At 39.7% G+C, this 26,027-nt stretch overlaps 1 protein-coding gene across 5 annotated transcripts in view; it reads left to right on the plus strand.

The window, feature by feature from the left end:
- The window catches only part of VAV3 (vav guanine nucleotide exchange factor 3), a 158,511-nt gene that overhangs the window by 58,927 nt on the left and 73,557 nt on the right, over nt 1-26,027 (plus strand). For all 5 annotated transcript variants that reach the window (XR_014549604.1, XR_014549605.1, XM_083620442.1 and 2 more), the window contains exons 9-15: nt 5,211-5,310; nt 6,108-6,203; nt 9,951-10,019; nt 11,158-11,244; nt 11,959-12,044; nt 13,232-13,364; nt 13,833-13,942. Coding sequence is in view for 3 of the 5 variants with exons in the window: in XM_083620442.1 (XP_083476568.1) it covers nt 5,211-5,310; nt 6,108-6,203; nt 9,951-10,019; nt 11,158-11,244; nt 11,959-12,044; nt 13,232-13,364; nt 13,833-13,942 (681 nt within the window). In the remaining 2 variants the exon portion in view is untranslated. The remainder of the gene's footprint in view (nt 1-5,210; nt 5,311-6,107; nt 6,204-9,950; nt 10,020-11,157; nt 11,245-11,958; nt 12,045-13,231; nt 13,365-13,832; nt 13,943-26,027) is intronic.

Genomic DNA, 26,027 nt, shown 5'->3' on the forward strand with positions numbered 1-26,027 from the left:
AGACAAAAAAGAAAAAGAGAACAAAAATTTAAAAACAAATCAATTTCAATATCAATTTTCAATAACATGTTTCTTTGACTTCCTCATACCTCCCCTTCTTGTTTTCTAGTTCAAACTGATTATCCAGCAAACCCTAATCTCTTAACATTCCTTTTAACTAACACCTTATTTTCCAATCAACTTTTTAAATTTTATAACTTAAACAATATTTATCCCAGTTCTTTTTATCATAACAGCTAGAGACCACATAAATTCAATCCAGCATCTTTCAAAGTTCATTAATTTTGCAATATTTCTGTAAATAGTCCTTAAATTTCTTCCAATCTTCTTCTGCCGACTCTTCTCCCTGGTCGCGGATTCTGCCGGTCATTTCTGCCAGTCCCATACAGTCAATCAACTTCATCTGCCATTCTTCCAGAGTGGGTAGATCTTGCGTCTTCCAGTGCTTTGCTATAAGTATTCTTGCTGCCGTTGTAGCATACATAAAAAAAGTTCTGTCCTTCTTTGGCACCAAATGGCCGACTATGCCCAAGAGAAAAGCCTCTGGTTTCTTCAAGAAGGTATACTTAAATACCTTTTTCATTTCATTATAAATCATTTCCCAGAAAGCCTTAATCTTTGGGCACGTCCACCAAAGGTGAAAGAATGTACCTTCAACCTCCTTACATTTCCAACATTTATTATCAGGCAAATGGTATATTTTTGCAAGCTTGACTGGTGTCATGTACCACCTGTGTATCATCTTCATAATATTCTCTCTTAGGGCATTACATGCCATAAATTTCATACCGGTGGTCCATAACTGTTCCCAGTCAGCAAACATAATGTTATGTCCAACGTCTTGTGCCCATTTAATCATAGCTGACTTAACCGTTTTATCCTGTGTATTCCATTTCAGCAGCAAGTTATACATTTTTGACATGATCTTAGTTTTAGGTTCTAGCACTTCTGTTTCTAATTTAGATTTTTCCACCTGGAAGCCAATTTTCTTGTCCAAATTGTAAGCCTCCATTATCTGAAAATAATGAAGCCAATCTCGCACTTTGTTTTTTAGTTTCTCAAAGCTCTGCAATTTCAGTCTGTCTCCTTCTTGTTCCAAAATTTCCCAATATTTCGGCCATTTGGCCTCCATAATGAGCTTTTTCTGGGCTTTTGCTTCCATTGGTGACAACCACCTTGGGGTCTTATTTTCCAATAAATCCTTGTATCTGATCCAAACATTAAACAAAGATCTCCTAACAATATGATTTTTAAATGCTTTATGTGCTTTAACCTTGTCATACCACAAATATGCATGCCATCCAAAAATGTTGTTAAAACCTTCTAAATCCAAAATGTCTGTGTTTTCAAGAAGCAGCCAGTCTTTCAACCAGCAGAATGCTGCTGATTCATAGTAAAGTTTGAAGTCTGGCAGGGCAAATCCACCCCTTTCTTTTACATCAGTTAAAATCTTATATTTTATCCTGGGCTTCTTGCCCTGCCAGACAAATTTAGAAATGTCTTTCTGCCACTTCTTAAAACAATCCATCTTGTCCACAATTTGCAATGTTTGAAACAAAAACAACATTTTAGGCAATACATTCATCTTTATAGCTGCAATTCGACCCATCAAGGAAAGCTTCAAATTTGACCATATTTCAAGATCTTTTTTCACTTCTAACCAGCATTTCTCATAGTTATTTTTAAATAAATTCCCATTTTTAGCTGTCATATTAATCCCCAGATATTTCACTTACTTCACCACAGTCAAACCTGTTTCATTCTGAAATTTCTCTTTTTCAAACAATATTAAGTTTTTCTCTAAAACCTTAGTTTTGGACTTGTTCAGTTTAAATCCTGCCACCTGACCAAATTCTTGAATTAATTCTAAAACTCTTTTGGTACTAGATTCTGGCTCCTGTAACATCAAAACTAGGTCATCTGCAAATGCTCTCAATTTATACTGTTTGGCTCCGACCTGCATGCCTTTAACCAGCCGGTCCCTTCTAATCATGTTCAGCAAAACCTCCAGGACCGATATAAAAAGTAAAGGGGAGATTGGGCACCCTTGTCGTGTCCCTTTTTCTATCTTAAATTGTTCCGTAACCACATTATTTACAATTAGTTTAGCCTTTTGTTCAGAGTATATTGCACTTATACCATTTTCAAAGCCTTGGCCTACCCCCATACCCTGTAAGTTCTTTTTCATAAAACTCCAAGAAATGTTGTCAAAGGCTTTCTCCGCGTCCACAAATATCAAAACAGCTTTAGTATTTATGTTCACATCTAACTTTTCCAAGATGTCAATTACATTCCTCAAGTTATCAGATATATGTCTTCCCGGTAGAAAGCCCGCTTGGTCCTTATGTATCTCTTCAATCAATACTCTTTTCAGTCTCTTGGCCAAAATATCAGCAAAAATTTTGTAATCCACATTTAATAAGGATATGGGACGGTAGTTTTTAAGTTGAGTCTTTTCAGTCTCTGTTTTCGGTATAAGTGTGATATAGGCCTCTTTCCACGATTCTGGTGCCCTTTTCCCTTCCAAAATCTCATTGCAGACTTCCTTCAGAGGTTGGATTAACCAGTCCTTCAAAGATCTATAGTATCTGGAAGTCAACCCATCCGGTCCCGGAGATTTGCCCAATTGCATATTTAAAATGGCACCTTCTATCTCCTGATCTGTTATTTTACAGTTCAACAGTATTTTACTTTCCTGTGAAATTTTTTGTAATCCATTTGTTTTCAAAAATCCATCAATGTCCCTTTCATTCTGTGGCGCTTGTGCATATAGTTGCTTGAAGTACTTCTGGAAACAGTTTCTAATCTCATTTGGATTGTTTATGTCTTTTCCTTCTATTTCCAGGTTTGTAATTGTGTTTAATTTTTGTCTTTTTTTCAGTTGCCAAGCCAGTAATTTCCCACATTTGTCCGCCGATTCAAATGTCTTCTGTCTCATTTGTTTAATTTTCCATTCTATTTCCTGATTCATCAATTCCATATATTGTGTTTGATAGATCTTTATTTCTCTCAGAATCTCTTGTGACTTCGGCTTGGCTCTCAATTTTTTCTCACCTTCTTTAATTTTCTCCAAAATTTTATCTTTTTTCTCATTTTGCCTTCTCTTTTTTAATGCATTCTGTTGTATCAGAAACCCTCTCATCACAGCTTTACTTGCATCCCAGATTACTCTTTTTTCCACGTTTGTTGGCAAATTTAATTCAAAATAGTCTCTTAAAGTCTTTTGGGCCTTGTTGTATACTTCTTCATCTCTAAATAAGGTGTCATTCATCCTCCATCTGAAGGTGCCGGTTGTTGTTTGCTTCATCTCCACCTTTACAGCATTATGGTCAGAGCAAGTTTTAGGGCAGATCTCCACTTTTTTTATCTTTGGTGCCATTCCTCTAGTAATCCAAATTTGGTCAATTCTGGTCCATGTCATCTTGGCTTCAGAGAAAAATGTTCCTTCTCTCTCCAGAGGGTTCTTAGTTCTCCAAATATCAATCAAGTCCATGTTGTCAGTCATTTCGAAGAAGGTTTTTGGTAGTCTACCATCTTTGGTGACTACCTGTTTTTGCGCCTTGTCCATATTAGTAGATACAACTCCATTCATGTCCCCCATCAGGATTATATTGTAGTCCATAAAATCCATAAGAGTCTCATGCAACTTCTTAAAAAATTCCGACTTCCCCTCATTCGGTGCGTACACGCCTACTATCAAAAATTTCTCTCCTTGAAACTGAATTTCAATTGCCAGATACCTTCCTTGTTCATCTTTGAGGATAAATTTCGGTGAAAATTTCTCCTTTGCATATATCACCACTCCTCTCTTTTTGACTTTGTCAGACGAAATAAACTCTTGCCCTAATCTTTTATTGACAAGTATTTTCCTGTGTAGCCTCGTTACATGTGTTTCCTGTAAACAAATCAAGTCCAATTGTTCTTTTTTTAATATATGGAAAACACCTTTTCTCTTTCTAGGGGAATTCAGTCCATTACAATTCCAACTTAGAAGTTACAGAGACATGATTAGTTAATTAATTTTCCCTCCCACTGCACCAAGTTGTTGTTCTTCTTCTGTCGGTAGCTTGTCTCTCCCTGAGCCGGGGCGTCCAGATAATAAATTTGCTATCTCCAAAAGTCCTTTTCCTGACACCGATGGGTCCTCACCAGATTCCACTTCCTTCTGTAGGTCCTCTTCGTGGTCTTTCAGAAACTTGTCCTTGTTGTTTACTGTCCTTATTCTTATTTTCTTTCCTCTGTATTTAAAAGACAGGCCTTGGGGGAATTCCCACCTGTTTCGTTTCTTTTTCTTTGCCTGAACACGCAAGCAGGCAGTCATGTTTTTCTTTGTTCTGACCAACGCTGAATAAACTTGGAAAAATGCTCTCCTGCTGTGCATCTTTCGCTGTGTGAATTCTGCTGATAGAGCGTGCATCAGCCCAGGAATGTGGCAATCTATTTCTGGAGCTCGTGTCGCTAATTGCTGACACTGCGTGTCTACGGGAGATCGATGGACGTCCAGAGACGACGTGGAGTCATGATGGACTTTATCTCCCTGGCAGTATCCCAACAACAAGTACTTGAAAAATTATTATTGCGGTTGCAAGAAGCCCTTTTTAAATGCAGAAAATGTTAATGGAAAAGAATAGCTTATTGCACAAGGGAGTTTTGAAATTATTGTGCTTTCCTTTCCATAGCTTATGAAAATCTGTCAAAGTAAGTCTGATCTTTGTGACTATTGCCACTTAGTTCTTTGAGCCAACATGTTATTATCTTGACTTAAATGCTCATATAACGTAAACTGGTAAATGGGTATTCTTGCCCTGCTGCTACTATAAAAAAGGACTCGGTGTAATTAATCTGGTGCTAATCCTACACTGCAGAGTATTATTCATCAAATCCTTTGAAGTCTGCCCATTAACATAACAAATACTAATAAGACTTGTTCTGTTCCAAAAGGTTTTTGCAGCTGTATTTTTAAGTTAATAAAATGTAGGCATTAAACCACAGCACATACTTTGAAGTGGGTGTTACACTTTTGAACACCTGTAGAGACTGACACACACGTACCTAAGAGGCCAATCTGTATGCAAGAATGATGGGATGCAGCTGGAAAACAGCAGCCCCTTCCAGGGTTGGGGTGTAAGAAGACAAAGCCTTGTGTGGAAATTGAAGTTGGTGGAGTTGATAAAAAGATTAATTGCTTGTTCTCTTTCCTCTTGATCTAGATTAGTTATTTATGGGCAGTACTGCAGTCAAGTAGAAACAGCCATATCCTGTTTGGATAACATTTCCAAGACCAAAGAAGATGTTAAATTGAAACTGGAGGTATCACTGAAACTTCTCTTCTTAAAAACAAACAAACTGTACCTTGATCTCGAATCGTAGCATGGAGAGTATGGATTGTATTCACCTACGTTCTACCCACAGTGACCCACTGAAGTCAGTGCACATAATTTAGTCCATTAATTTCAGTGACTGACAACCCTATATTTCAATCTATGTCTTATGAGTTCATTTCTACAAAATTGGAGTTAGGCCTGTGGTAGGATCCTGAGGTGGTAGAGTGAATTGCCCGTGGGGGATGCCACGTTTGAATTTTTTCCCATAGGAGGAAAAAAAATCCCACATTTCAGGTAGCAATGTTGTAACCTATCCCACTTCTTACTGTCATGCATTTTTATATGGGGGGAGTTGTTATACAAGAGAGTATGAAAAAGCACCCCATCACCTCTTGTCTGAAGAGACAAATTCATGGAGGATAAGGTTATTAATGCCTACTAGCCATCATGGCTATGTTCTGTCGCCACTGTTGGAGGCAGTGTGCTTCTGAATGCCAGTTCCCAGGAATCATGAGTTAGAGAGTGCTGTTGCACTCAGGTCCTGCCTTTGGAGTTCCATAAGCAACCGGCTGCTGTGAGAGTCAGATACTGGACCAGATGGGCCCATTCGCTTGATCCTGCAGACCTTATGTTCTTATGTGATACAGTCCATTCTGTAACCTCATAACTCTACCTGTTGCCACCAGTTTGGATAACTGGTCTGCATGCTTCAGAAAATTAAAGACGTTACTTTGCTGTATTGATTATACCAAGTCATATCGAACCCTTTGCTTCTTTAAATAGGAATGTTCCAAAAGAGCCAATAATGGAAAGTTTACTTTGCGGGATCTTCTTGTGGTTCCAATGCAGCGAGTTCTGAAATACCATCTTCTGCTTCAGGTACTTCACCTTTAAATTATATGAACTTCACACTGTTTTTATCAGTTCTCAACCAGTAGCTCAGGTTGCCACCTTCTAACCCAACTAGTACAGCTATTATGGAACTTTTCCAGTTCGAATTGGGGTCATGTTAGTGCCACAGATTGTGTTTTCCATTCAAAGCACAAAGTGGTAGGTCAGAAGTCCTACACCTAGTGCCATTCAGAATACCCTGCCAAATTTACTGTGCTTTCTTTTGTTGGTTTTTTTGTATCCTTTCCAGTGGCTGCATGCTCACCCTCTTTGGTGTGGAGTACTTGCCTCTGTTGTTGTTGTTGTTGTTGTTGTTGTTGTTGTATCTTCCCTTGATATGCAACATTGTTGTCTCTCAGGATCAGTGCTAGTTCTCTCCCCACTTCCAGTCTCCTTAGCTTATTCAGAATTTTTTCTCATTGCAACAAGAAAATAATAATAATAATAATAATAATAATAATAATAATAATAATAATAATAATTTTTTATTTGTATCCCACCCTCCCCGGCCAAAGCTGGGCTCAGAGCTGCTAACAACAGGTAAAAATAGCACAGTGTATATAAAATCTCACAATCAATTAATTAAAATACATTCTAGAATCAATTCACAATCAAATTAATGACAACCATTGGGTTAGAGTTCTATGAAGATTACAGGAGGAGAGAGGGGGTCAGACTGTGCCTTGGCCAAAGGCCTGGTGGAATAGCTCCGTCTTGCAGGCCCTGCAGAAAGATGTCAAGTCTTTCTCTAAAAGAGAATAACACCAGTCACAGAATAAAATAAAAATAAAATAAGCAGCAGGTAATGACACCACTAGGGACGCGGGTGGCGCTGTGGGTTAAAGCCTCAGTGCCTAGGACTTGCCGATCGAAAGGTCGGCGGTTCGAATCCCCGCGGCGGGGTGCGCTCCCGTTGCTCGGTCCCAGCACCTGCCAACCTAGCAGTTCAAAAGCACCCTCGGGTGCAAGTAGATAAATAGGGACCGCTTACTAGTGGGAAGGTAAACGGCGTTCCGTGTGCTGCGCTGGCTTGCCAGATGCAGCTTGTCACGCTGGCCATGTGACCCGGAAGTTTCTGCGGACAGCGCTGGCTCCCGGCCTATAGAGTGAGATGAGCGCACAACCCTAGAGTCTGGCAAGACTGGCCCATACGGGCAGGGGTACCTTTACCTTTACCTTTAATGACACTACTACAACGTTTCCAAAGAGTAGCGTAAATATTTAAAGCCTGGGAAAATGAAAATCGCCTCACCTGTTACACATTGTATCATTTAGTACAGGGCAATCTCCCCCCCCCCCCACATGGCTTCATTCCTTTGCAGATAATCTCTGTTTCTGTTTTAATATGATCACAACCACTAACTATTTCTCTCTCTTTTTCATGCTTGTGAGACAAAGAGATGCAATAGTGGTGGTGGTGATGGTCTTAAGAGAGAGATTGCATGTGCAGGTGTGATCTTAACCTTACCCCCTCCGCCTCATCACCTGCTTGCCAAGGGCTGCAGCTTGCTGCATTGAGCTAGTCAGTGTTTTCACACTGTGAGTTTCCCCACCCATGAGCCATGTCACTGGCGTTCATTGGCAAGAACAGCATGATGGCCTTGACTCATGCAGAGAGTTTTATTAATGATGCACCCGTCAAGGGGTGGGGCAGCTTGCCCTAGGGATTTCAAGTCGCATGATAATTGCAGTAAAGCACTGAGAATAAACCACAGAAGAGTGCCATTATTTAGAAAGATTCCCTAAGCCTGTTGGACAATAATTTAAGACTGATTTCGCAGTAACTTGAGTCAAAATACAACAAAACAATAATAAAATAATCTGGTGCATTCAGATAGTGCTACCAAGCTTTTTGAAGTTGAAGCTGGACAAGGCTCAAGCACTTTCTAGCCTATTTTCTTGCTGTACTGAATTATAATAAAGCAATAGTTATTTTGAATGCTTCCCATTATAACCCACGGAGCTTGTGGCTTCTGTGCAGTTAGTCCTATAATGAGGCTAGAGAGTCCTATAAATATCATTTGATAGCTGTGCTGGGAGACTCATTAGTTCAGTTGCAAGGAAATATATTACTCCATTAGACTGTCAGCTTTGCTGATGCTTATAAAACATCATTTTAAAAAGAATTTCTACCTGTGCAAGAAGCAATTCCCCCCCACCTTCCCTTTGCAGTGTTCTTTTCTATTGTGTATATCATGCTTCCTAAAATGCATCTGAATGAACTGAGTTTCCAGCATGGTTTAACAGTTAATCCTTCCTCCTAGGGAACTCTGGGAATTGTAGTTCTTATGAGAGGATTGGAAGCCTTCTAACAACTCTCAGCACACTTTAAAAAACTACAATCCCTAGGATTCTTTGTGGAAGCCATGACTGCTTAAGGTGCTATGATACTCCTTTAAATATATATTGCAGAAGGGTCCTGCATTGTCTGAAACCAATGATACAAGTTAGTCACTGATTGCAATGGGGGCTCAGTTCAGTAAACTGGTCTAATTCCTCTTCCAAACATTTACTTTCCCTCCTATAGTACTATCCAGTGCTACTTGAAGTATTTGTAGCCATTCCCATTAAGGCTGGAACCTAGATAGGAAATTTTAGGTGGAAAGGCCCACCTAAATTTCTGCCCCTTTCCTTGATGCTCGAGAATGAAAGTATTCTTGAAAGGAATCTGCTTCCCATGAAATCCCTGAATACGCAGTCCAGAATGGAGAAAGGGAACTGAACATGTAAAAGGCTTGGCTATTGAGGATGAGTTAGGGAATAATTTGCCTTGTGAGATTTTAGGAGTTACATACCAATTTTGAAGTGTTTATAAATAAGTATGGGGAAGTGTAGATCAGTTACACAAAAGCACACAGGGTATAGGAGCGGGATATCAGTACAACTCATGTTGCTTCCAGACTTTTGCCTTTTTTGGGTGGGATTCAGTCACATATTGGTGAATTCACATTGTACAATTAAAGCTGATTTGGAGCTCTTGGGCAACAAAACAGCCTTTCCCCCAAAGATCAGACCTTTGGCAACAAGGAAATACACTGGAAAGTGTGGAATAGCACTTGCTTGTTACAGGATCATCTAGCCTCTCCACAGACAAATAAGAATGAATGCTCATTCAATAGTCATCGTCATATAATCTCCTTGCAAACAAATCAGGATGAGTGCTTAATAAATAGGCCACCTGGAAGCCCCCTCAGCAGTGAAACCCATTTGTTTCATATTCTCTGGTAAATCTGCCCGAATAAGTCTGCAGCCTAAATAAATGTGTAAGAAAAAAAACCATGAATAGATAAAATTAGCTTGGAATTGTGATGAATTTCTATGAAATTTAACCCATGTTCTGAAATGAAAATTAATCCCATGGGCTTTTGTAATTTTGCCCTCTGAAACTCTGAGGGTAAAACATGAAAAATTAATCTCAAAGTTATTGAGAAGGCTGTTTTTCAGATCCTTAGATTTGGTACTGTTATGTGGAGGGCAACATTCCAGATATAGGCTTTAATAGTGAAAACCGCGTCTTCACTTCATGTCTTGAATAAAAGCATGTGGCATATAGCATATACATAATATACCTCATATTCTGGGCTTCTACAGATAATGGTGGGATCAGCCCATCATTTTCTTCCTAAGGCAGAATGGTTCTGTTTTTAAATACTGATAAGTTCAGCATTTTTTTAAAAAAACGTCTTGAATGGCCGATAGCCATCACAAGAAATATCTGTGTATTCTTCAATACAGGAGTTGGTAAAACATACTAGTGACCAAACTGAGAAGAATAATCTGAAACAGGCACTTGATGCAATGAAGGTAAGTGTGACTAACAGATTGGATATGTAAACTCTCTCTGGTGTAAAATTGTAAGAGTCTTTTCTGGAGATAAATTAAATATATATCTACCTGCAACGTGTTGTTTCTGCATTACTGCACACCAGCTCATATGTTCACTAATACCTAAAAGCAGGTGTAGAGTTTTCCCAATTCAGAGCCAAGCTCATCAGAACAAATTAATATTGATGTTTGAAAGGAAAAGGCTCTATAGCTTTGTTGTGTGTCAAATGCATGTTAACTTCAGTCCGCTTGATTGCACATTGTTTCTCTTATTTAAAGCACAAAATATAATGCAAACCTATATAAGAAACTGACTTACACACTGAGCCAGACCATGGGTTCTAGCTCAGTATAGTCTACACTAACCGGCAACACCTCTCCAGAGCCTCAGGCACGAAATCTCTCTCAGCCCTCCTTGCATATGCTGGGGATTGAATCTCATATCTTCTAGATATGAAGCAGATGCTCTGTCGTTGAGCTATGACCCCACCTAAATCATCTACGTGCATGGCATGCGTAATTGGTTTGACTACACATCTCTAGTTTTATTCCTAGCTTTATATTATTATCTGTTGAGTCAGTTCATGGAGGGAGATCAGTCTTGCAGCCATTCTAACTGTGTTGCTGCAGGAAGATTTTCTGAAAAAAGGCTTTCGTGTTCAGTTTTCGAAGTGAGCATATGAGCTATTGCTATATGATTCAGTTGTTTCTAGAGCTCTTAGTTCTGAGCCCTATTTGGTTTTTTGACTATCTTAAGCATACTGTGTGTTCTCACACTGTGGTAGAAAGAGGTTTACACTTAAAGGTTTGCTATGTTCTCTCTGCCTCAAAAAGGAAGTGTGAGCAGCCTATTCATCTCCCATTCCTCCCTCACAACAGAAAAAATTGTTAAGGAAGCTTGATTGACCTGACACATGGTACTGTCCACATGATATGCAGGGTGGGTGATGTGTCTCACAATTTATATTTATGTACAGTTTGTGCCTGCTAATTTTTTAATACATAACTGCTTCTACTGTAGCTTGGGAAGTGTCTCTTAGTAGTCAATTTTTCTGATTAAGTGTAACAATTTAGCCCATGGCTGTTGCACCTCAGATATCTCTCTTCTGTGTTTTAGGACTTGGCACAGTATGTAAATGAAGTGAAGCGAGATAATGAAACCCTCCGTGAAATTAAACAATTTCAGTCATCAATTGAGAATTTGGTATGTCTCTGTCTCGTGTTACCCTTCAAACTTTGTATGTTGTTTTTACTGTTCCTTTTCGGGGTGATCTTGCCGCTACTTCATTCTTAAAAGTAGGAGCTTGGACAAAGGCAAAGTCTGAGCTTGAGCACACAGAGAGCTGAGAGTGAAAAACCTGGCAGGACTGGAATTGGAGTCAGAGTGGAGTTCTGGGGCCAACTGAGAGAGGCAGGATGAATGGCAGGCTCAGAGGCAGAGCCAAGATGTTGCAAGTGGGGCTGGAACATAGATGTAGGAAAGCAGTAATCAGGTAAATAAGGAACTTGGGAGAGGGGGATGGGATGCAGGCTGTCAGGAGGAAGAGGAACATGGAAGCTGATGGACGTAAATAACTAGAGAGCCATAAAGGCAAGGCAGGAGTCTGATGGTTGACCTGAAAGTATATAGGTCAATCAGGCCAGAAGGGACCAAGAGAGCTTCTTGCATGTTTGCAGGGTGATGGAGATTACGGTGGTGGAAAACTTTGGTGAAACTGGAAAAGGCAATGTTGCTTTCTTATTTCTGCCACTCTGCAATCTTAAGTGGCTCTAAAAAGAATCTTTGGAGTAGCTTGGGGGACAATTTTTTTTTAAAAAAATATATAGCTTGGATAGGTTCATAGCACCAAGGTGGTTCTTGAAGAAAAGATGCTGCCAGTGAACTCTTAAGTAATTTATGCTGTTCTTACATTTTCAGAACCAGTCCCTTTTACTGTATGGACGACCACAGGGTGATGGTGAAATAAGAATAACAACTCTGGACAAAAGGGCAAGGCAGGATAGGTGAGCAGAGTATGAGGCTTTCTTTTTTAAAACAAAACAAAACAAAACAAAACAAAACAAAACAAGGTGTGTCATTTACACTGGATAAATGCTGTTGAAATATGGCAGAAGAACTGTTGTGTATGTTAAATTGTTGTGCAGCAAGAGGTTTAATTTACCTCCATATTTTGGATAAAGCTCCAACTATATTAGGACTAGGGACATGGGTGGCGCTGTGGGTAAAAGCCTCAGCGCCTAGGACTTGCCGATCGAAAGGTCGGCGGTTCGAATCCCCGCGGCGGGGTGCGCTCCCGTCACTCGGTCCCAGCGCCTGCCAACCTAGCAGTTCGAAAGCACCCCCAGGTGCAAGTAGATAAATAGGGGCCGCTTACTAGCGGGAAGGTAAACGGCGTTTCCGTGTGCTGCGCTGGCTCGCCAGATGCAGCTTGTCACGCTGGCCACGTGACCCGGAAGTGTCTGCAGACAGCGCTGGCTCCCGGCCTCTAGAGTGAGATGAGCGCACAACCCTAGAGTCTGTCAAGACTGGCCCGTATAGGCAGGGGTACCTTTACCTTTACCTTTATATTAGGACTGTCCTGATTTTTGTAGGTTTTGTTTTTCAAGCAAAAGGTGCCATTTGTTTGCAGGCAGGGGCAGTGCTCCTTAGGCAAAAAATGTTCTAGCTGCAGAAGTGCCTTCTCTTAGCAAGTCGCTTCTCAAGGCAGGGATAGTTATATTGCACATATTACTGAGGGTTGCCTTCTTTAAAGTAGTTGCTGTACTTGTTCTACCCCATCCATGTGTACCTTGAAAGACTGATGAAATGTAAGCCCTCTTAGTGTGGTGAGATCATGCTTTATTAATAGGGTCCCCACACTTTTCGACTGAACCTTAAATTTATCCTCTGTGAATTTTGATCTGTAATATTCTTTCAATATTCAGATATTTGACTTAGATATTGGATAGCAATATTTAAGATCAGTATATTTAGCAACATTAGAAGGTTTTTGCCATATGATTTCCTGCAGAACCTGATAGCTGACATACGACCATGGGATTTAATGGTTGCCATGCAGTGATATTTGACATTTATCAATGTGCTGTACGTATAATGTACATATAATGTGTGACAATTGCTGTTGGAATTCAGGTAATATTGGAAAAGACAGCTTATGACATCTGATTATATTTTATTTTCTGCTTCACAGGCATATATTCTTATTTGACTTGGCTGTAATTGTATGCAAACGGCGAGGTGATAATTATGAAATGAAGGAAATAATTGATCTTCAGGAATACAAAATAGCCAATAACCCCACCACAGACAAAGAGAACAAAAAGGTAAAAAGTATAGGATTTTTCTTTATCCATAAGATGTTCTGCTGAAATTTGTAAAGTTTTGCAGTATTTAAGAGGTTTAAAGCATTCCCTTCCATGTTTATTTACCCACAAACCCCCATCAGAAATAAATGTTTTGTTTACTTTTTATAAGGACCTTTTTAAGTGTGTGGAGGGCCTCAAAAACCCTCAAAAACATAATGCCTGGAATCATGAATGTTATTACCTTATTGTGCATAGTGTTTCTAATGGCTCTAAAATGTGTATTATGACTGAGTAGACACATATAAATTGTGTTGTATGAAGTTTTGGAAACACACTAAAGCTTTATGTAAATGCTAGCTATTACTGTTATATATTAATCATTGTAATTGGACTGGAAATAGGCAGTGTTTGGCCTTCAGAAGTTCTGAAGCAGCTGCACATGAATTCTTCATAGATAACCTTTGCATTGCCTTGTCCTTTAAACAGTGGTCCTATGGCTTCTACCTCATCCACATACAAGGCCAAAATGGACTAGAATTCTACTGCAAAACGAAAGATTTGAAGAAAAAGTGGCTGGAGCAGTTTGAAATGGCACTGTGAGTATTGCACATGTAATTAATTTCATAATGCACCAATGATTTGACAGTGTTTATGACCATGCAGTCATCTCAAATATACTTGCCTCAAAAGCCTCCAAGCTGCCAAAAGCGAAATTCCTCCAAGGAAAGGAAGAGGGAGCTCTAAGCTATGTTTTGGTCGCCTGCTTTCCTCTAAAGCTTGTGCCTTAGTGCTCCAGCATCTAGGGAACATATTAATGGATTTAGCAATAAATATTTAACATAATTGTGGCTGATTTTGCTATCATTGCCTTGGTAAACTAAAATGTATTACTAAGGGAGATGGGGATGTTGGCATTTTTCCTAGTGGCTTCTAACTAATTTATTATGTGGTATTTGGATCAGGTTTCTTGGTTTTATTAAATTTATCTTCAAGGATTTGATTCTCTGCTTTTTAACACAACAACAACAACAGTTTATGTATTACAGAATCCTTTCAAAGAAATAAAAAAAGTGTGTGCTGCATATTGGAACTATATCTGTTTTATATCTTATGTTTGCCAACAGTCTCTCCCCCACTCTGCCCCCCCAATCAATTATTATGTCATTTCTTTGATTTCTGATTTACTTCATGAAGTACCAAATAAAGCTCTAACAATAAATAAATAAAACTCTTAGCAATAAATAAATAAGTTAAAATGTGTTGAGAGGAGCTGCTTTGTAGCTTAGGAACAAGGGATTTCCATCACTGTGTTTTTTCCAAGGATTTCCATTCGACTTCAGTACAGAAGATTTACACCTCCTGGTTCAATTGTCATTAAATAATAGTTATCAGTAAACCTGGATTTCACGTGATGTGCAGTATGCTGGTGTTCGCTGCTCAAAAGCCTCTGCTTTTCTCCTCACTCTGCTCCTGTTGTTGGCACACAAAGGAGGAAACAAGCTACATAATGGCTTTGTGATAGGCCAAGTACCAGCCATGTCTTCCATTTCTGGTTTGTTTGGAAGGAAACTGTTACGTACTGAAGTTCTCACCCTGGGCCAGCAGGGGGATACTGTAGATGGTTTTCACTCAGTCCACATATGCAAATAAGGGATTGAAAATGACGTTCAGTGATTGGATAGTTACAGAAAGTGGTTACTGTTGCGTTCTAGTGGAGCTCTATATAAGCAGGCTGCCTGAACCCTTCAGTTCAGTTCTGTTCTGGCCTGTGAATAAACAAGAGCTGTTTGAAGAATCGCTGTGTCGTCTGATATGTTCACCCACAACTTAACAGAAACATACTTCCCATACAGACTAGCCCTGTGCCCTCAGAGCAACATCAGAGACACTGCTCTGTGTCCTCCCACTATTTAAGGTACAACAGGTGAGCGCAGGAATAAGGGCCTTTTCAGTCATGGTGTGTATACTACAGAGCATCCAGCTATGTCTGGCCTGATACTTATTTATTACATTTTTATCCATTCATTCCTCCAACAATGTCAAAGTAGCATTTACTTCATCCTCTTCACAGCCCTGTGAGGTTGGTAAGGCTAAGACAGAATGAATGATCTAAACTTCACAACTAGTGGAGATTCCAACCTGGTTCTCCCCAACTCTAGTCTGAAACCCACACTGTTGCACCATGTACAGTGGTACCTTGGGTTAAGTACTTAATTCTTTCCGGAGCTCCGTACTTAACCTGAAACTGTTCTTAACCTGAAGCACCAATTTAGCTAATGGGGCCTCCTGCTGCTGCTGCGCCGCCGGAGCACGATTTCTGTTCTCATCCTGAAGCAAAGTTCTTAACCTGAAGCACTATTTCTGGGTTAGCAGAGTCTGTAACCTGAAGCGTATGTAACCTGAAGCATATGTAACCCAAGGTACCACTGTACTTGACAAGCAGTGAAGATGTGGGGTTATTTCAGCCTGCATTTGGGTTGTATGATAAAGGATTTGGGACCCAGGGGCTTAGTTTGGGTTTCATATGTTGTTGCAGTTTTTTTTTTAATTCGCTGCCTTGTTACATGATTGTTATGCAGTTTAGTTTGTGAGGTAGTTTTAGTATTTGTACCCCCGTATTATATAGATGGGCAGCCGAGAAAGAGAAGCACCAAATCAATTCACGCCAGGGACTCCTCGTATGTGGCTCAACCTTTAAGTTATTATTTGACACCAACTTTGCTTCTGATGATGACAATATAAGGAAGTGTTGCTTCTGCTTGGGTAATAGTTCCTTTTTCCAAAAGCTAGCACTTTATCATGTGTTCCTAAACGGAGATAGCAAGAACTTGATTATTTCCACCAGGAGCTTTAATACATCATGCAGCTCAAATGACCCAGCAAGCACATTGCATACATTTTAAGTGAACCAACAATTGACGCTGTGAGTGATTTACTTAGCTTCTGCTGCTGTTTTGATGAAGACATTAGTGCTTTTAATGCCTTCCAGTTGTCTGCTTTCCTGCACGTATGCTGTCAGCTATTAAAACCTCACAGGATTGTAAAAGTGTTGGGCGTCAGCCAACAAGCAGCACTACTCATAACCCTCCTTTAGTAAAGGTGATTTGTTGTTGTTGATTATCATAACTGAATAGAACCAAGGGATTTGCAGGCTCACTATAGCTTAATGCGTTTGACTTCTCTGTGGGTTCCATTTTGGCTTACTCTGGATTGAAAATTAGATTAGCGGTTTCCCAGCCAATGCATTCCTCTTGGGGGCCCTGTCCACACCAAACCTGGCTGAACACTCTTCTTTAAGACTGACAGCCTGCAATCTAAAGAGCACAGGTCCAAAGCAATCTACAGTGTTGCTTTCCAGGCTGCATTGGCACTTTTCATCTTTGTATATCGAAACACGTAATGCCTATCTTTCAAAATTTGGCAACCACTAATGTTCAGTATGCTCAAGTGAGGGATATCGCACATACATTCCCATGCAACTAAAGCTCTTCCATATCCCCTTATGGATTTGTTAAAATATCCGTTATTGTTTCACGTTCCCTTCTCCTCCGAACATTTAGGAAGCAAAAAGGACTTACATCACATTTGAGAGGCTGGCTCCAAATGAGGGATATTTGGGATACACACTATTATTCTGCTTTGTTTGTTTCTGATTCAAAACTTTAAAAAAAGAGCATTCAGACTCTCTGGTGGGGGAAAAACCACGTAAGTTTCTTCAGATGCTGTAGTCTATGTGGGGACAGAAAGCACAAACCACTTGCTGTTTCTTGTTTGTGTTTCTATGTTTAAGGATTATTTTTTTAATTATCTGTGTTCATAAAAAAAAAGCAACTCAAACTACTCTAACTCCAAAAGAACGTGGTCATTTCCCCAAGCCAATCTGAGGCACAGAAAAATGACCATACCTACATCTCCAAAATGCCTTGACACCAACCTCCACACCCAAAACACCCTTCTCTTTCCCTTCCTTGGCAAGGGGCGGTGACTGGAGTAGAGACAGGGGGCATGTGGAGAATGGAGAAAGGCTTGTCCCTTGCTTCCCTTCCTCATTCACTCACTAGCATGCCAATGAGTGGTGAACTGGGGTGCAAAAGTGTGGAGAATTATTGGACATGCAGGTCTCCTGAGAGCTGTTGACATTGACTTATTTTCTTTCCTAAGTTACACCACTGACTTAGAACAGTGGGTTTAGTTATTCTGTTGTCATTCAGAGGACCATTTCAGGGTTCTCCTGATTGCAATCCTTCCCCTGAACCTTCAGTCAGTGGATCAAGGACAAAGACCGATAACTGAAATGATTGTAGAAGTGTGGGGCTGTGAACATCTTGAGGAATTTCCAGCCTGTCTTGAATTCTGGTGCCTCAGGTGCCACCTATGAGTGCCTATAATGAAAGCTGGCCTACAAGTTGTACCAGCCCTGAATTTTCCTGAAACTGAGCAATGGCATGAAAACCGTTACAGACAAGCAGGAAGATTTTTTTTTTTTTGTGGGGTTTTAAATCTGTAATTGTGCGATTTTAAATCACAGCGGGTGTGTTTGTGTGAGCTGTCCTTTCCCTGAGGTAACTCTACTCACTTCAGGCTTTGATACTGGAAGTAAATTCAATTGGGTGAAAATAAATAAGAGAGAAGCATTCTGTAGGAGTGCTCAGCACAACCCGCTCATATGCCCCTCTACGCAGGGGCAACATTCAAAAGACCCAAACGAAGAATTTACGACGTAAAAGGCTGGCAGACACTGTGATGTTTATCATAGGTAAGGGGCTGGCATTAAATAATGTTTGGGGGAAATGATAACTTTGTAATACAGATGAGCATTGGGAGCTGGACAAATTCATAATAATTATGAACTTCATCAACATCAGGGTTTTTTTTCCTTAAAAAATTGTTTTAATCATTGCTGAGAGGCTCAGGAAGCAGTATAGGTTAGTATGCAAGTCAAGGATGTAAAATATTGATTTACTGGCAGTATATTTTCTGCACTGTGTTATTCCCACACACGGACCACACATGCATGCACTCTCGCTCTGCTGTGCAGTGAACAGATGGTTTCACTGAGCTGTTCACAATTACATCCGGATAGCTTTGCTTGAGAGCCTGTGGATGCTTGACTTGGGACTTATCAGAGTGTAAACTCAGCATGTAGTTTACCTCAGAAGCTTTCTATTTCAATCCACTGTGCAGCATCTTAAGCTCTCACTTAGGTTAAATTTCACCTGTCATGATGATGACTAGCTCATTCATTTCTTTAGGGTCTTCCGGCTCTTCCTCACAACCCTCCTTAATCCTCTCTGAAATTTTTTTCATCAGCAGAATTTTCCACTTCATTATTCAAGCTCTCTTCCAGGCCATTAAAAACCAAACATTTTTCTGTTTTCACATGGTGATGGCTCCTTCCAAGATATACAGAAGAAAATACTGTAGCAATACCTTACCCAACATTGCTATCAGATGCATTATATCTCTTCTTCTGCATGCCTTGGCAGCCTGTTCCTATGACTACTACCATGGGCCTTAAAGGGGGTTGCCCTTGAAGACTGTAAACTGCAGATGGCTCAAAATAGAGCAGCACAGCTTTAATGTAATGGCTAGCCATGTAAAATGTATTTCACCAAATACTATGTTGTGCTGATTTGGATTCATGCCAAGCATTTATCATATTGGTCTATTTTCATAGTGGCTGGGAACAGGATCAGTGTGAACTAAGATGAACATTAGGGCTGGGCAATATATTGATATATCAGTCCATATTGTGATATCAGTTTCATAGTTTTTGACCTGGCAATATATTGCTAATCATGATGTGTGTGTGTGCTATACAAAAATCACAATGTGGGAAAACCATGAAGCCAGCCTATGCCTCTACATAGTTCTATCCTTATTTCAGACATTGTGATATATTGGTATGTCGTGATGCTTAGCTGTTGATATATCATGATGCTGCAAACCAGATATTGCCCAGCCCTAATGAGCAAAGCGTGTATTGCATGTACACACCTGTGCTTGTGCATACAATTCCGAAATCTTGAAAAACCTCTATTAAAGGGGAGAAATTGTGACATTCAGTGACAGTCATTTTTTGTGTGCATTTAAGCTTCATGCCCCTTAAGGACATTTAAAGATGAAATGCTTCAGGTACATCATGGTGTTTAGTGCTCTATGTTTTTATTATTGGAATAAAAGCAGGATGTAGATTTTAAAACAAGCCTTGACATTTTCAGAGCCTTCCAGTGTAATTGGTACACTATTCATATAAAAGCTTCAATATCCAGTTCAGTTTGATGGATATGAATCTAAGAAGGGAGTAGAATTTCCTTTTTAAAAAAAGTATGCTAGATTGACAGAACAGCAGAAGGAGGGGTGCTTACTGTGCCTTCATTTCTTATGCTCCTTGCTCTACTTTTTTAATGTACCAATCAGGTTCAAGTTAAACCAACGTTTTTCTTTAAAAAATACATATGCATAGCAACTTCTTCTGAGGGAATATTTGATCTCTGACATATTGAACACTGACGTCTTGAATTAAAGCTGTTAGTGTTAATATCAATGCATGTAAAAAGCCTGAGATATGTGCTGAATTCTCAGAACAGCATGGGAAAGAAAGCACTTCATGTTTAACACTATGATAGATTTACATTTATGCTTGCTTTTATCCTGGTGAAATTCGGTCGTCCTTGTTACTTTTTTTCCAAGATATGTTCTGTCACTTTTTGTGAAAGTGATTTCTAAAAGAAGTGGCGGGGAGGGAAAATCATCTTTAATTGCAGATAACAGCCTCCCCTCCCTGAGGTGCTGTATTGTGTGGGTTTTAGGTACTGATCTAGGAATGTAATAAGGAAAGGAGACACGTGAGAGTGAAAATAAGGCCTCCTTTTCTCTCAGGGTCGCTAGGGGTAATTTGAAGGTTCACCGTGTTGTGATGGGCAAAAGAAAAAGAAGTAGCAACATTTCTTTGCTGTTATTAAAACTTAGGATTTATTGGTCAGATATTGTTGTGATGATAGACTGTCGTAGGCCCCTGGTTCCATCAGGAACTAGCATGATTTGCCACCCCCAGATTTAAGAGGAGGAAAGAACTGACAGGGAGCTGGAAGGTGGGCACTCAGTGATGGAGTAGAGATCCTCAGCTTGTGACTCTAGATCCCAGGATAGCAGAAAGCAGATCTGCTGGCTCTCCCTTGCGCCTCTCCTGCAGAAAGCACAGCCTCATCAGGGGGAAGGGGGCTCCTTCTTCTCTCTGTTATGCTTTTGTGGAATTCATTACCCAGGTAAAACTGAGGTTCTAGTCTTATTCCATCTAAAGCAGGTCTCGGTGGTCCAACTTTTATTTAACATAAGCTTTCTTAGGATTGTTGGGCAAACCCTCACAGGGTAGCTCGCTAGAAACATGTCAAAACAAACATAATAAAAACAACACCAGAGTAGGGAACCAGCAGCAAGATGGATAAAGAATATGGTGAATGAAAAACTGTATTCTGGCATTGCTCAATAACTCAAGAAAGGTGGCCAATGAGTGTTTTTGGCTGAGGTGATTCCATCATTGTAGAGTTACCACTTAAAAGACCTGTCTCTGGTAGCTGCCAACCTGACCTTAGTGGTGAGCCCAAATACTTTGGAGTCAATCAGGTTCATATGGACACCGGTGGCCTTTAAAAAAAACCTGAGTTGAAACATTCAAGGCTTTAAAAAGGCTAGTATTAGTACTTTCCCGTTTGTTCACCTCTCATCAGATGTCAAACAAGTATTCTTGTGCCAAAGGTTGCATCCTCTCAAGTTTGTAGACAGTCCAAGTTTGTAAAGGCAGTCCTATGTAGAGAGCCTTAGAGAACTTTTGCACTGGAAAAAGTTCGGCTAAATCAGTGCTCCCAGTATGTTTCTGAGCACAATTCAAAGTGTTGGTGCTGACATTTAAAGCCCTAAACAGCCTTTGTCCTGTATACCTGAAGGAGCGTTTCCACCCCTATCGTTCTGCCCAGACACTGAGATCCAGCGCCAAGGGCCCTCCCTCATTGCGAGAAGTGAGGTTACAGGGAACCAGACAGAGGGCCTTCTTGGTAGTGGCGCCTGCCCTGTGGAATGCCCTCCCATCAGATGTCAAAGAAATAAGCAGCTATCTTATTTTTAAAAGACATCTGAAGGCAGCCCTGTTTAGGGAAGTTTTTAATATTTATTGCTGTATTGTTTTTAACACTCAATTGGGAGCTGCCCAGAGTGGCTGGGGAAAGTCAGCCGGATAGGCAGGGTATAAATAATAAATTATTATTATTAATATTTTATCTATTATGCACCTGTGGGTGAAGCAGCGGCTTGTAGGTTGTAGGTGGAGTTTTAGTGGGAAAATAAATAAATATGAAAAGGTTAAAGATTTTCTCCCTACTGTTTTCTCCTTAAACTTTCAGCTTCTTGACTCTGCGTTTGATTAGGTACTGTGTGTCTAGTTAGACCATGAAGCAAAATGCTAAAATAAGGCTTCTCTATTTAAAGCCCAAATGGAGCTGGATATGCTTTCCTCTTGATGGCACAGTTTAGTCCTTCAGATTTCCGAACATGTGCAGAGATAAAGGTAAACTAGGGCTTTTATTGATCAGCATTTTAGTTCAGCATAGGACCAAATCTTGAGTTATGTCGTGCTCTATAGGCATAGCATAGCACATGGTTGTTCTTCTACAGCTGAATTTAACTGCAAAGCTGGGCAAAGTGCAGGATAACATGCAAACCCCTAATGTGGGGTTAAAAACCAGTTATTCAACAACCTGTCAGGAAAAAGTTGGATGCAGTTTGATAAGGTCTTTACCCAGCGGTGGATTGGTATGAATGAAAAATGGTGCCTTCATATCTCTCGGTTATTACAGTCCATAGATTGTTACATGAATAAATCATTGTGAACCTGAATTGTTCTTCCATAGGAAGAAAGAAGCTAAATCATGGTCATTAGCTTGATTGAAACAATGCACTACATACCCAGAAAGCTAGCAAGATTAAATCCTTTAATCTCTAAAAGGGCAGCCACCCTATGATCAAATAAGCAAATTTTCTTGCAAAGTCTTAGAAGTAAATTGCATTCTCTTGATCAAAAGCACAGTTTACTTGTGATACAGTTAATTTAATTAGGCAACATGCCTTTCTGCTAGAAATCCTTTGATGTGACAAATCTGGGATGTATGAGTATTAACATATGGAGACTTGATTGATTGATTGATTAATTCAGTAAATGCTGTTCTTCAAAGATTATTTCTGAGCTACAGCTAGGAAGTCCCAAACATAACAAAGAGAATTTCTCCAGAAGAGAAACATTTTGTGGAAATGTTGAGAGATGTTGTGGAAATATCCCTTCTTGCATTGTATGTCTTCTGTTGGTTTATCAATATTACCCATAGACAAATACTTATGTTCTTCTATATGTGTGTATTGTTTTAGTTTCCAATTATTATAATAACAAAAGACAAATTGAAATATTACCCAGTCTCCTGTGGTTTTGTTGGTGCATGGTGGGTGGCATCTGCAGAAATGGGCTGGAATGTAAATTTTGCCTTTGTTTGGGAATGCATAAGTACCGCTCAGTTTCCATTGTGTTTAAGTACCTCCAGTGTACATTTCTGCTGTTCGAGTACATTGCCCTTATAAATGAGCATTGCTTCTATGAAGCTTTAATTAGCAAAAAAGAGACCTAGAGAATAGGTAAATTAGCGGGTTCAAGGGCTCTCTCTTCCTATTTTCTATACGACATTGCCTGCCCAGCAATCTTTTCTCTTTGATCACGCATTTTCCCTGTCAGCTTTATATAGTTCGTTCTGTTTCTTGGTCTGGCAGTGTTCTTGCCCAGGCTGAGTTTGATGTTGCTGAGTTTTGGAAATGAACTCTCCCTCATAGGAAATAACTAGTAACTGGTCACCCACTTATCCAGGGTTGAGCCCCATTGAATTCAGTGGAACCTGGAGACTGGATAATATTTCAGTTTGCCATTTGTTGTTATAATAATTGGAAACTAGAACAATGCACACATATAGAACAACATTAAGTATTTGTCTATGAATTCAGTGGACCCTATTATTTCTTAGTAGGTGTATATAGAATTGCATTGTTTTAAATTCTGAACAAAACCCCTTTGCATTTTGGCTAGGCTTATAAATAAACTGTGGCTTTTTCTGAGCGAACTCCCCCCTCTCTTTTCTCTCCTGTTCCTTAAAAGTTGGGGACTTCTCCCCTTTCAGCTTTCTAGCCCTGAGCAATATCCTTGCTAGGTCCTCGTGTCCTTTGGCATATGAGTACAAACCCATTTGATCACTTCAGTATGTAGAACTTGAATTTTCCAAGTGCCACACAGTGTTCGTTCCTCATTTACAAGGAGTCATTGCTTTAGTGTCACAATATCTGTGCTCTGGAATTCCCTATCTATTGACAGCACTGAAAAACTTTTATATTTCTCTGAGCCTATCCAGTCAGATGATTTAGTTCTGTTTGTTTTAAATGTTCCATTGGTCTTTATCTTTGTTTGTGTTATGTATTGAAGTTCTCACCCTGGCCACCAGGAGTATCGTGTATATAGTTTTCACTCAGGTCCACGTCAGTTACTTTAGGCGGGAAACCCTGGGTTGTTGTTGCTACAATATTGACAGCCGGCTGCCTATAAAAGCAGGATAGGGTACAGCTCCACCTGCTGCTGGAGGAGATTAACCACACTTTTGGTATTTAAGGCATTCATCAAATTCACATGCTGTTGCTATTCCATCAAGAAAAAACATCTGCCTTGTTATTTTTCATTATCTGAAGTGGCTCTTAGAGTCAGATTTTTAAAAGTTTTACGTCGCAGATTTGTCACTTACAGTTTGAAGTGATAGATTCCAGGAATTGTTTTATCATGTGATCTACAGTTTATATTGACTAGGCCTAAGCTTACTTGTGTAATCATGTCCTTTTGAACCAATGTTTCCTTTGGACTAAGGTTTAGTTAGGTTTGTTGTGAAAACAACAACAAATAACTTATTTCACATTGAAATTTTAGGCAGAAAGGTATTTCCTCCCTTAAATACACTCCCCCCCCACCAGTTGTTGGGGGGAAATTAATTAAATTGAAATTACTTGACATCTAGGTGGGAAGAGGTGAGTTGTTAATTAAGTGCCCTAGGAAAGCAATTTTTCAAGATTTAATTGAAATGTTTGTAATGGGTTTAAGCAATGACTCTGCTGCGGCCTTGACATGGAAAGGTGAGAATATGCATGGGTTTTAATTGCTGAAACTTGGTCAGTATTGAATAGCTGCTGAAGAACCACCAGCTTAAGACAAAAAAAACCCAACAACAGCAATGGGGTGGGATAGGATAGGACGTGATTCAACTCTTCAAATGCATCAGTGGGAGCAACATACGTAAGAGAGAACAAATTTATTTAGGCTAAAAAGCAATTGTGGGTATACAAACCAATGGCTATTGGCGGTCTTTAACAAATTAGGGCTGGGAATAGCATTTTTTTTCTTAACTACTGGCACTGAATATCTCTGGAATAGTCTCCCTAGAAGAGCTTTGAGAGCTAAGTGACCTTGAAAGCATTTTACCTTCAGTCCAGGGTTGTAAATAGATACTCCTCCAGTCCCATGTGGTGAATAAGAATCACCTCCAGGCAACAGTGCAAGGAAGTATTATACAAATTCGATTTTTCCTTCACTTAGGCTACAAATGGCTTATATGTATGGGTGTATGGGACACCATTGTTTCCTCTCCCACTGGTGCCTAGTTGTTGGGTGTGGGGAGAGAGAAAACAGAGAATATTTGGTCACAGAGCTTAAAACAGAAATGAAGCTGAGTGATACCCATCAGTAGCCCAATCTTCGAATTAACAGGGCCTTTTTACATTCTGTCTTGGGTGGTGCATTAACGTGCAAACTAGATGAACAGAAATTCATGACTCGTGATATTATATTTATGGGACAGGCTCATTCAAAGAAGGAGTCTCCTATTGCAAGTTTACAGAATAACTCTTCACCCCACTAGCAGTTAACTTGAAGCAAGGCTAGATAGCAGGGTTTGCTGCATGCGTGGGAGCTTTAGGCCCACATGAGCTGTTGATTATTTCAGTATCTTACTTCTAAAATTACTCCCTCGTGACAATAACAGTGTTTCTCCAATACACAATTTTGGAATTGCAGCTCTAAAAACTTATCATTCGCTAGGCAGCGCAATGCTTCACTTTGGCCATATGTCAAACTGAACTTATTTTATTATGTAATGGGTTTCCTAGCATGTTAGTGTCATCTAAAGCTGTATCTCTCTCTCTCTTTCAAAAAACCTTTTGCATGTCAGATCCATATTCTTTTTAAGCAGCTAATGTTGAAACGTGGTGTATAAAATTCTTTCTCTAGCAGAAACACTGCATGGAAGGAAATAGATTTTTTAGTGTTACAGAATATCTGCAGGAGGGATTTGGACATGTTTTATTTTTAGGAACTTGACCTTCTATGGGAATGAAGAGATTTTAATATCATTCCTCCCAAAAGAATGAAAACCCATTGTACTGTACGTCACAATCCTTTTCTAATAGATCATCCTAGGATAAGTTATCAGATACCAGGTACTCCTATTTAGGATGATGCATACAGGAGCTGTGCGTGATAAAGTGTTACAGATGGAAGTACAGTTGCTTTTTGGTGCAATCTTAGTTGTAACTTCTAACTGTGCATAGAAGTCT

The sequence above is a fragment of the Podarcis filfolensis genome (genome assembly GCF_964270895.1).
Source record: "Podarcis filfolensis genome assembly, chromosome: 6".
Taxonomy (NCBI): Eukaryota; Metazoa; Chordata; class Lepidosauria; order Squamata; family Lacertidae; genus Podarcis; species Podarcis filfolensis.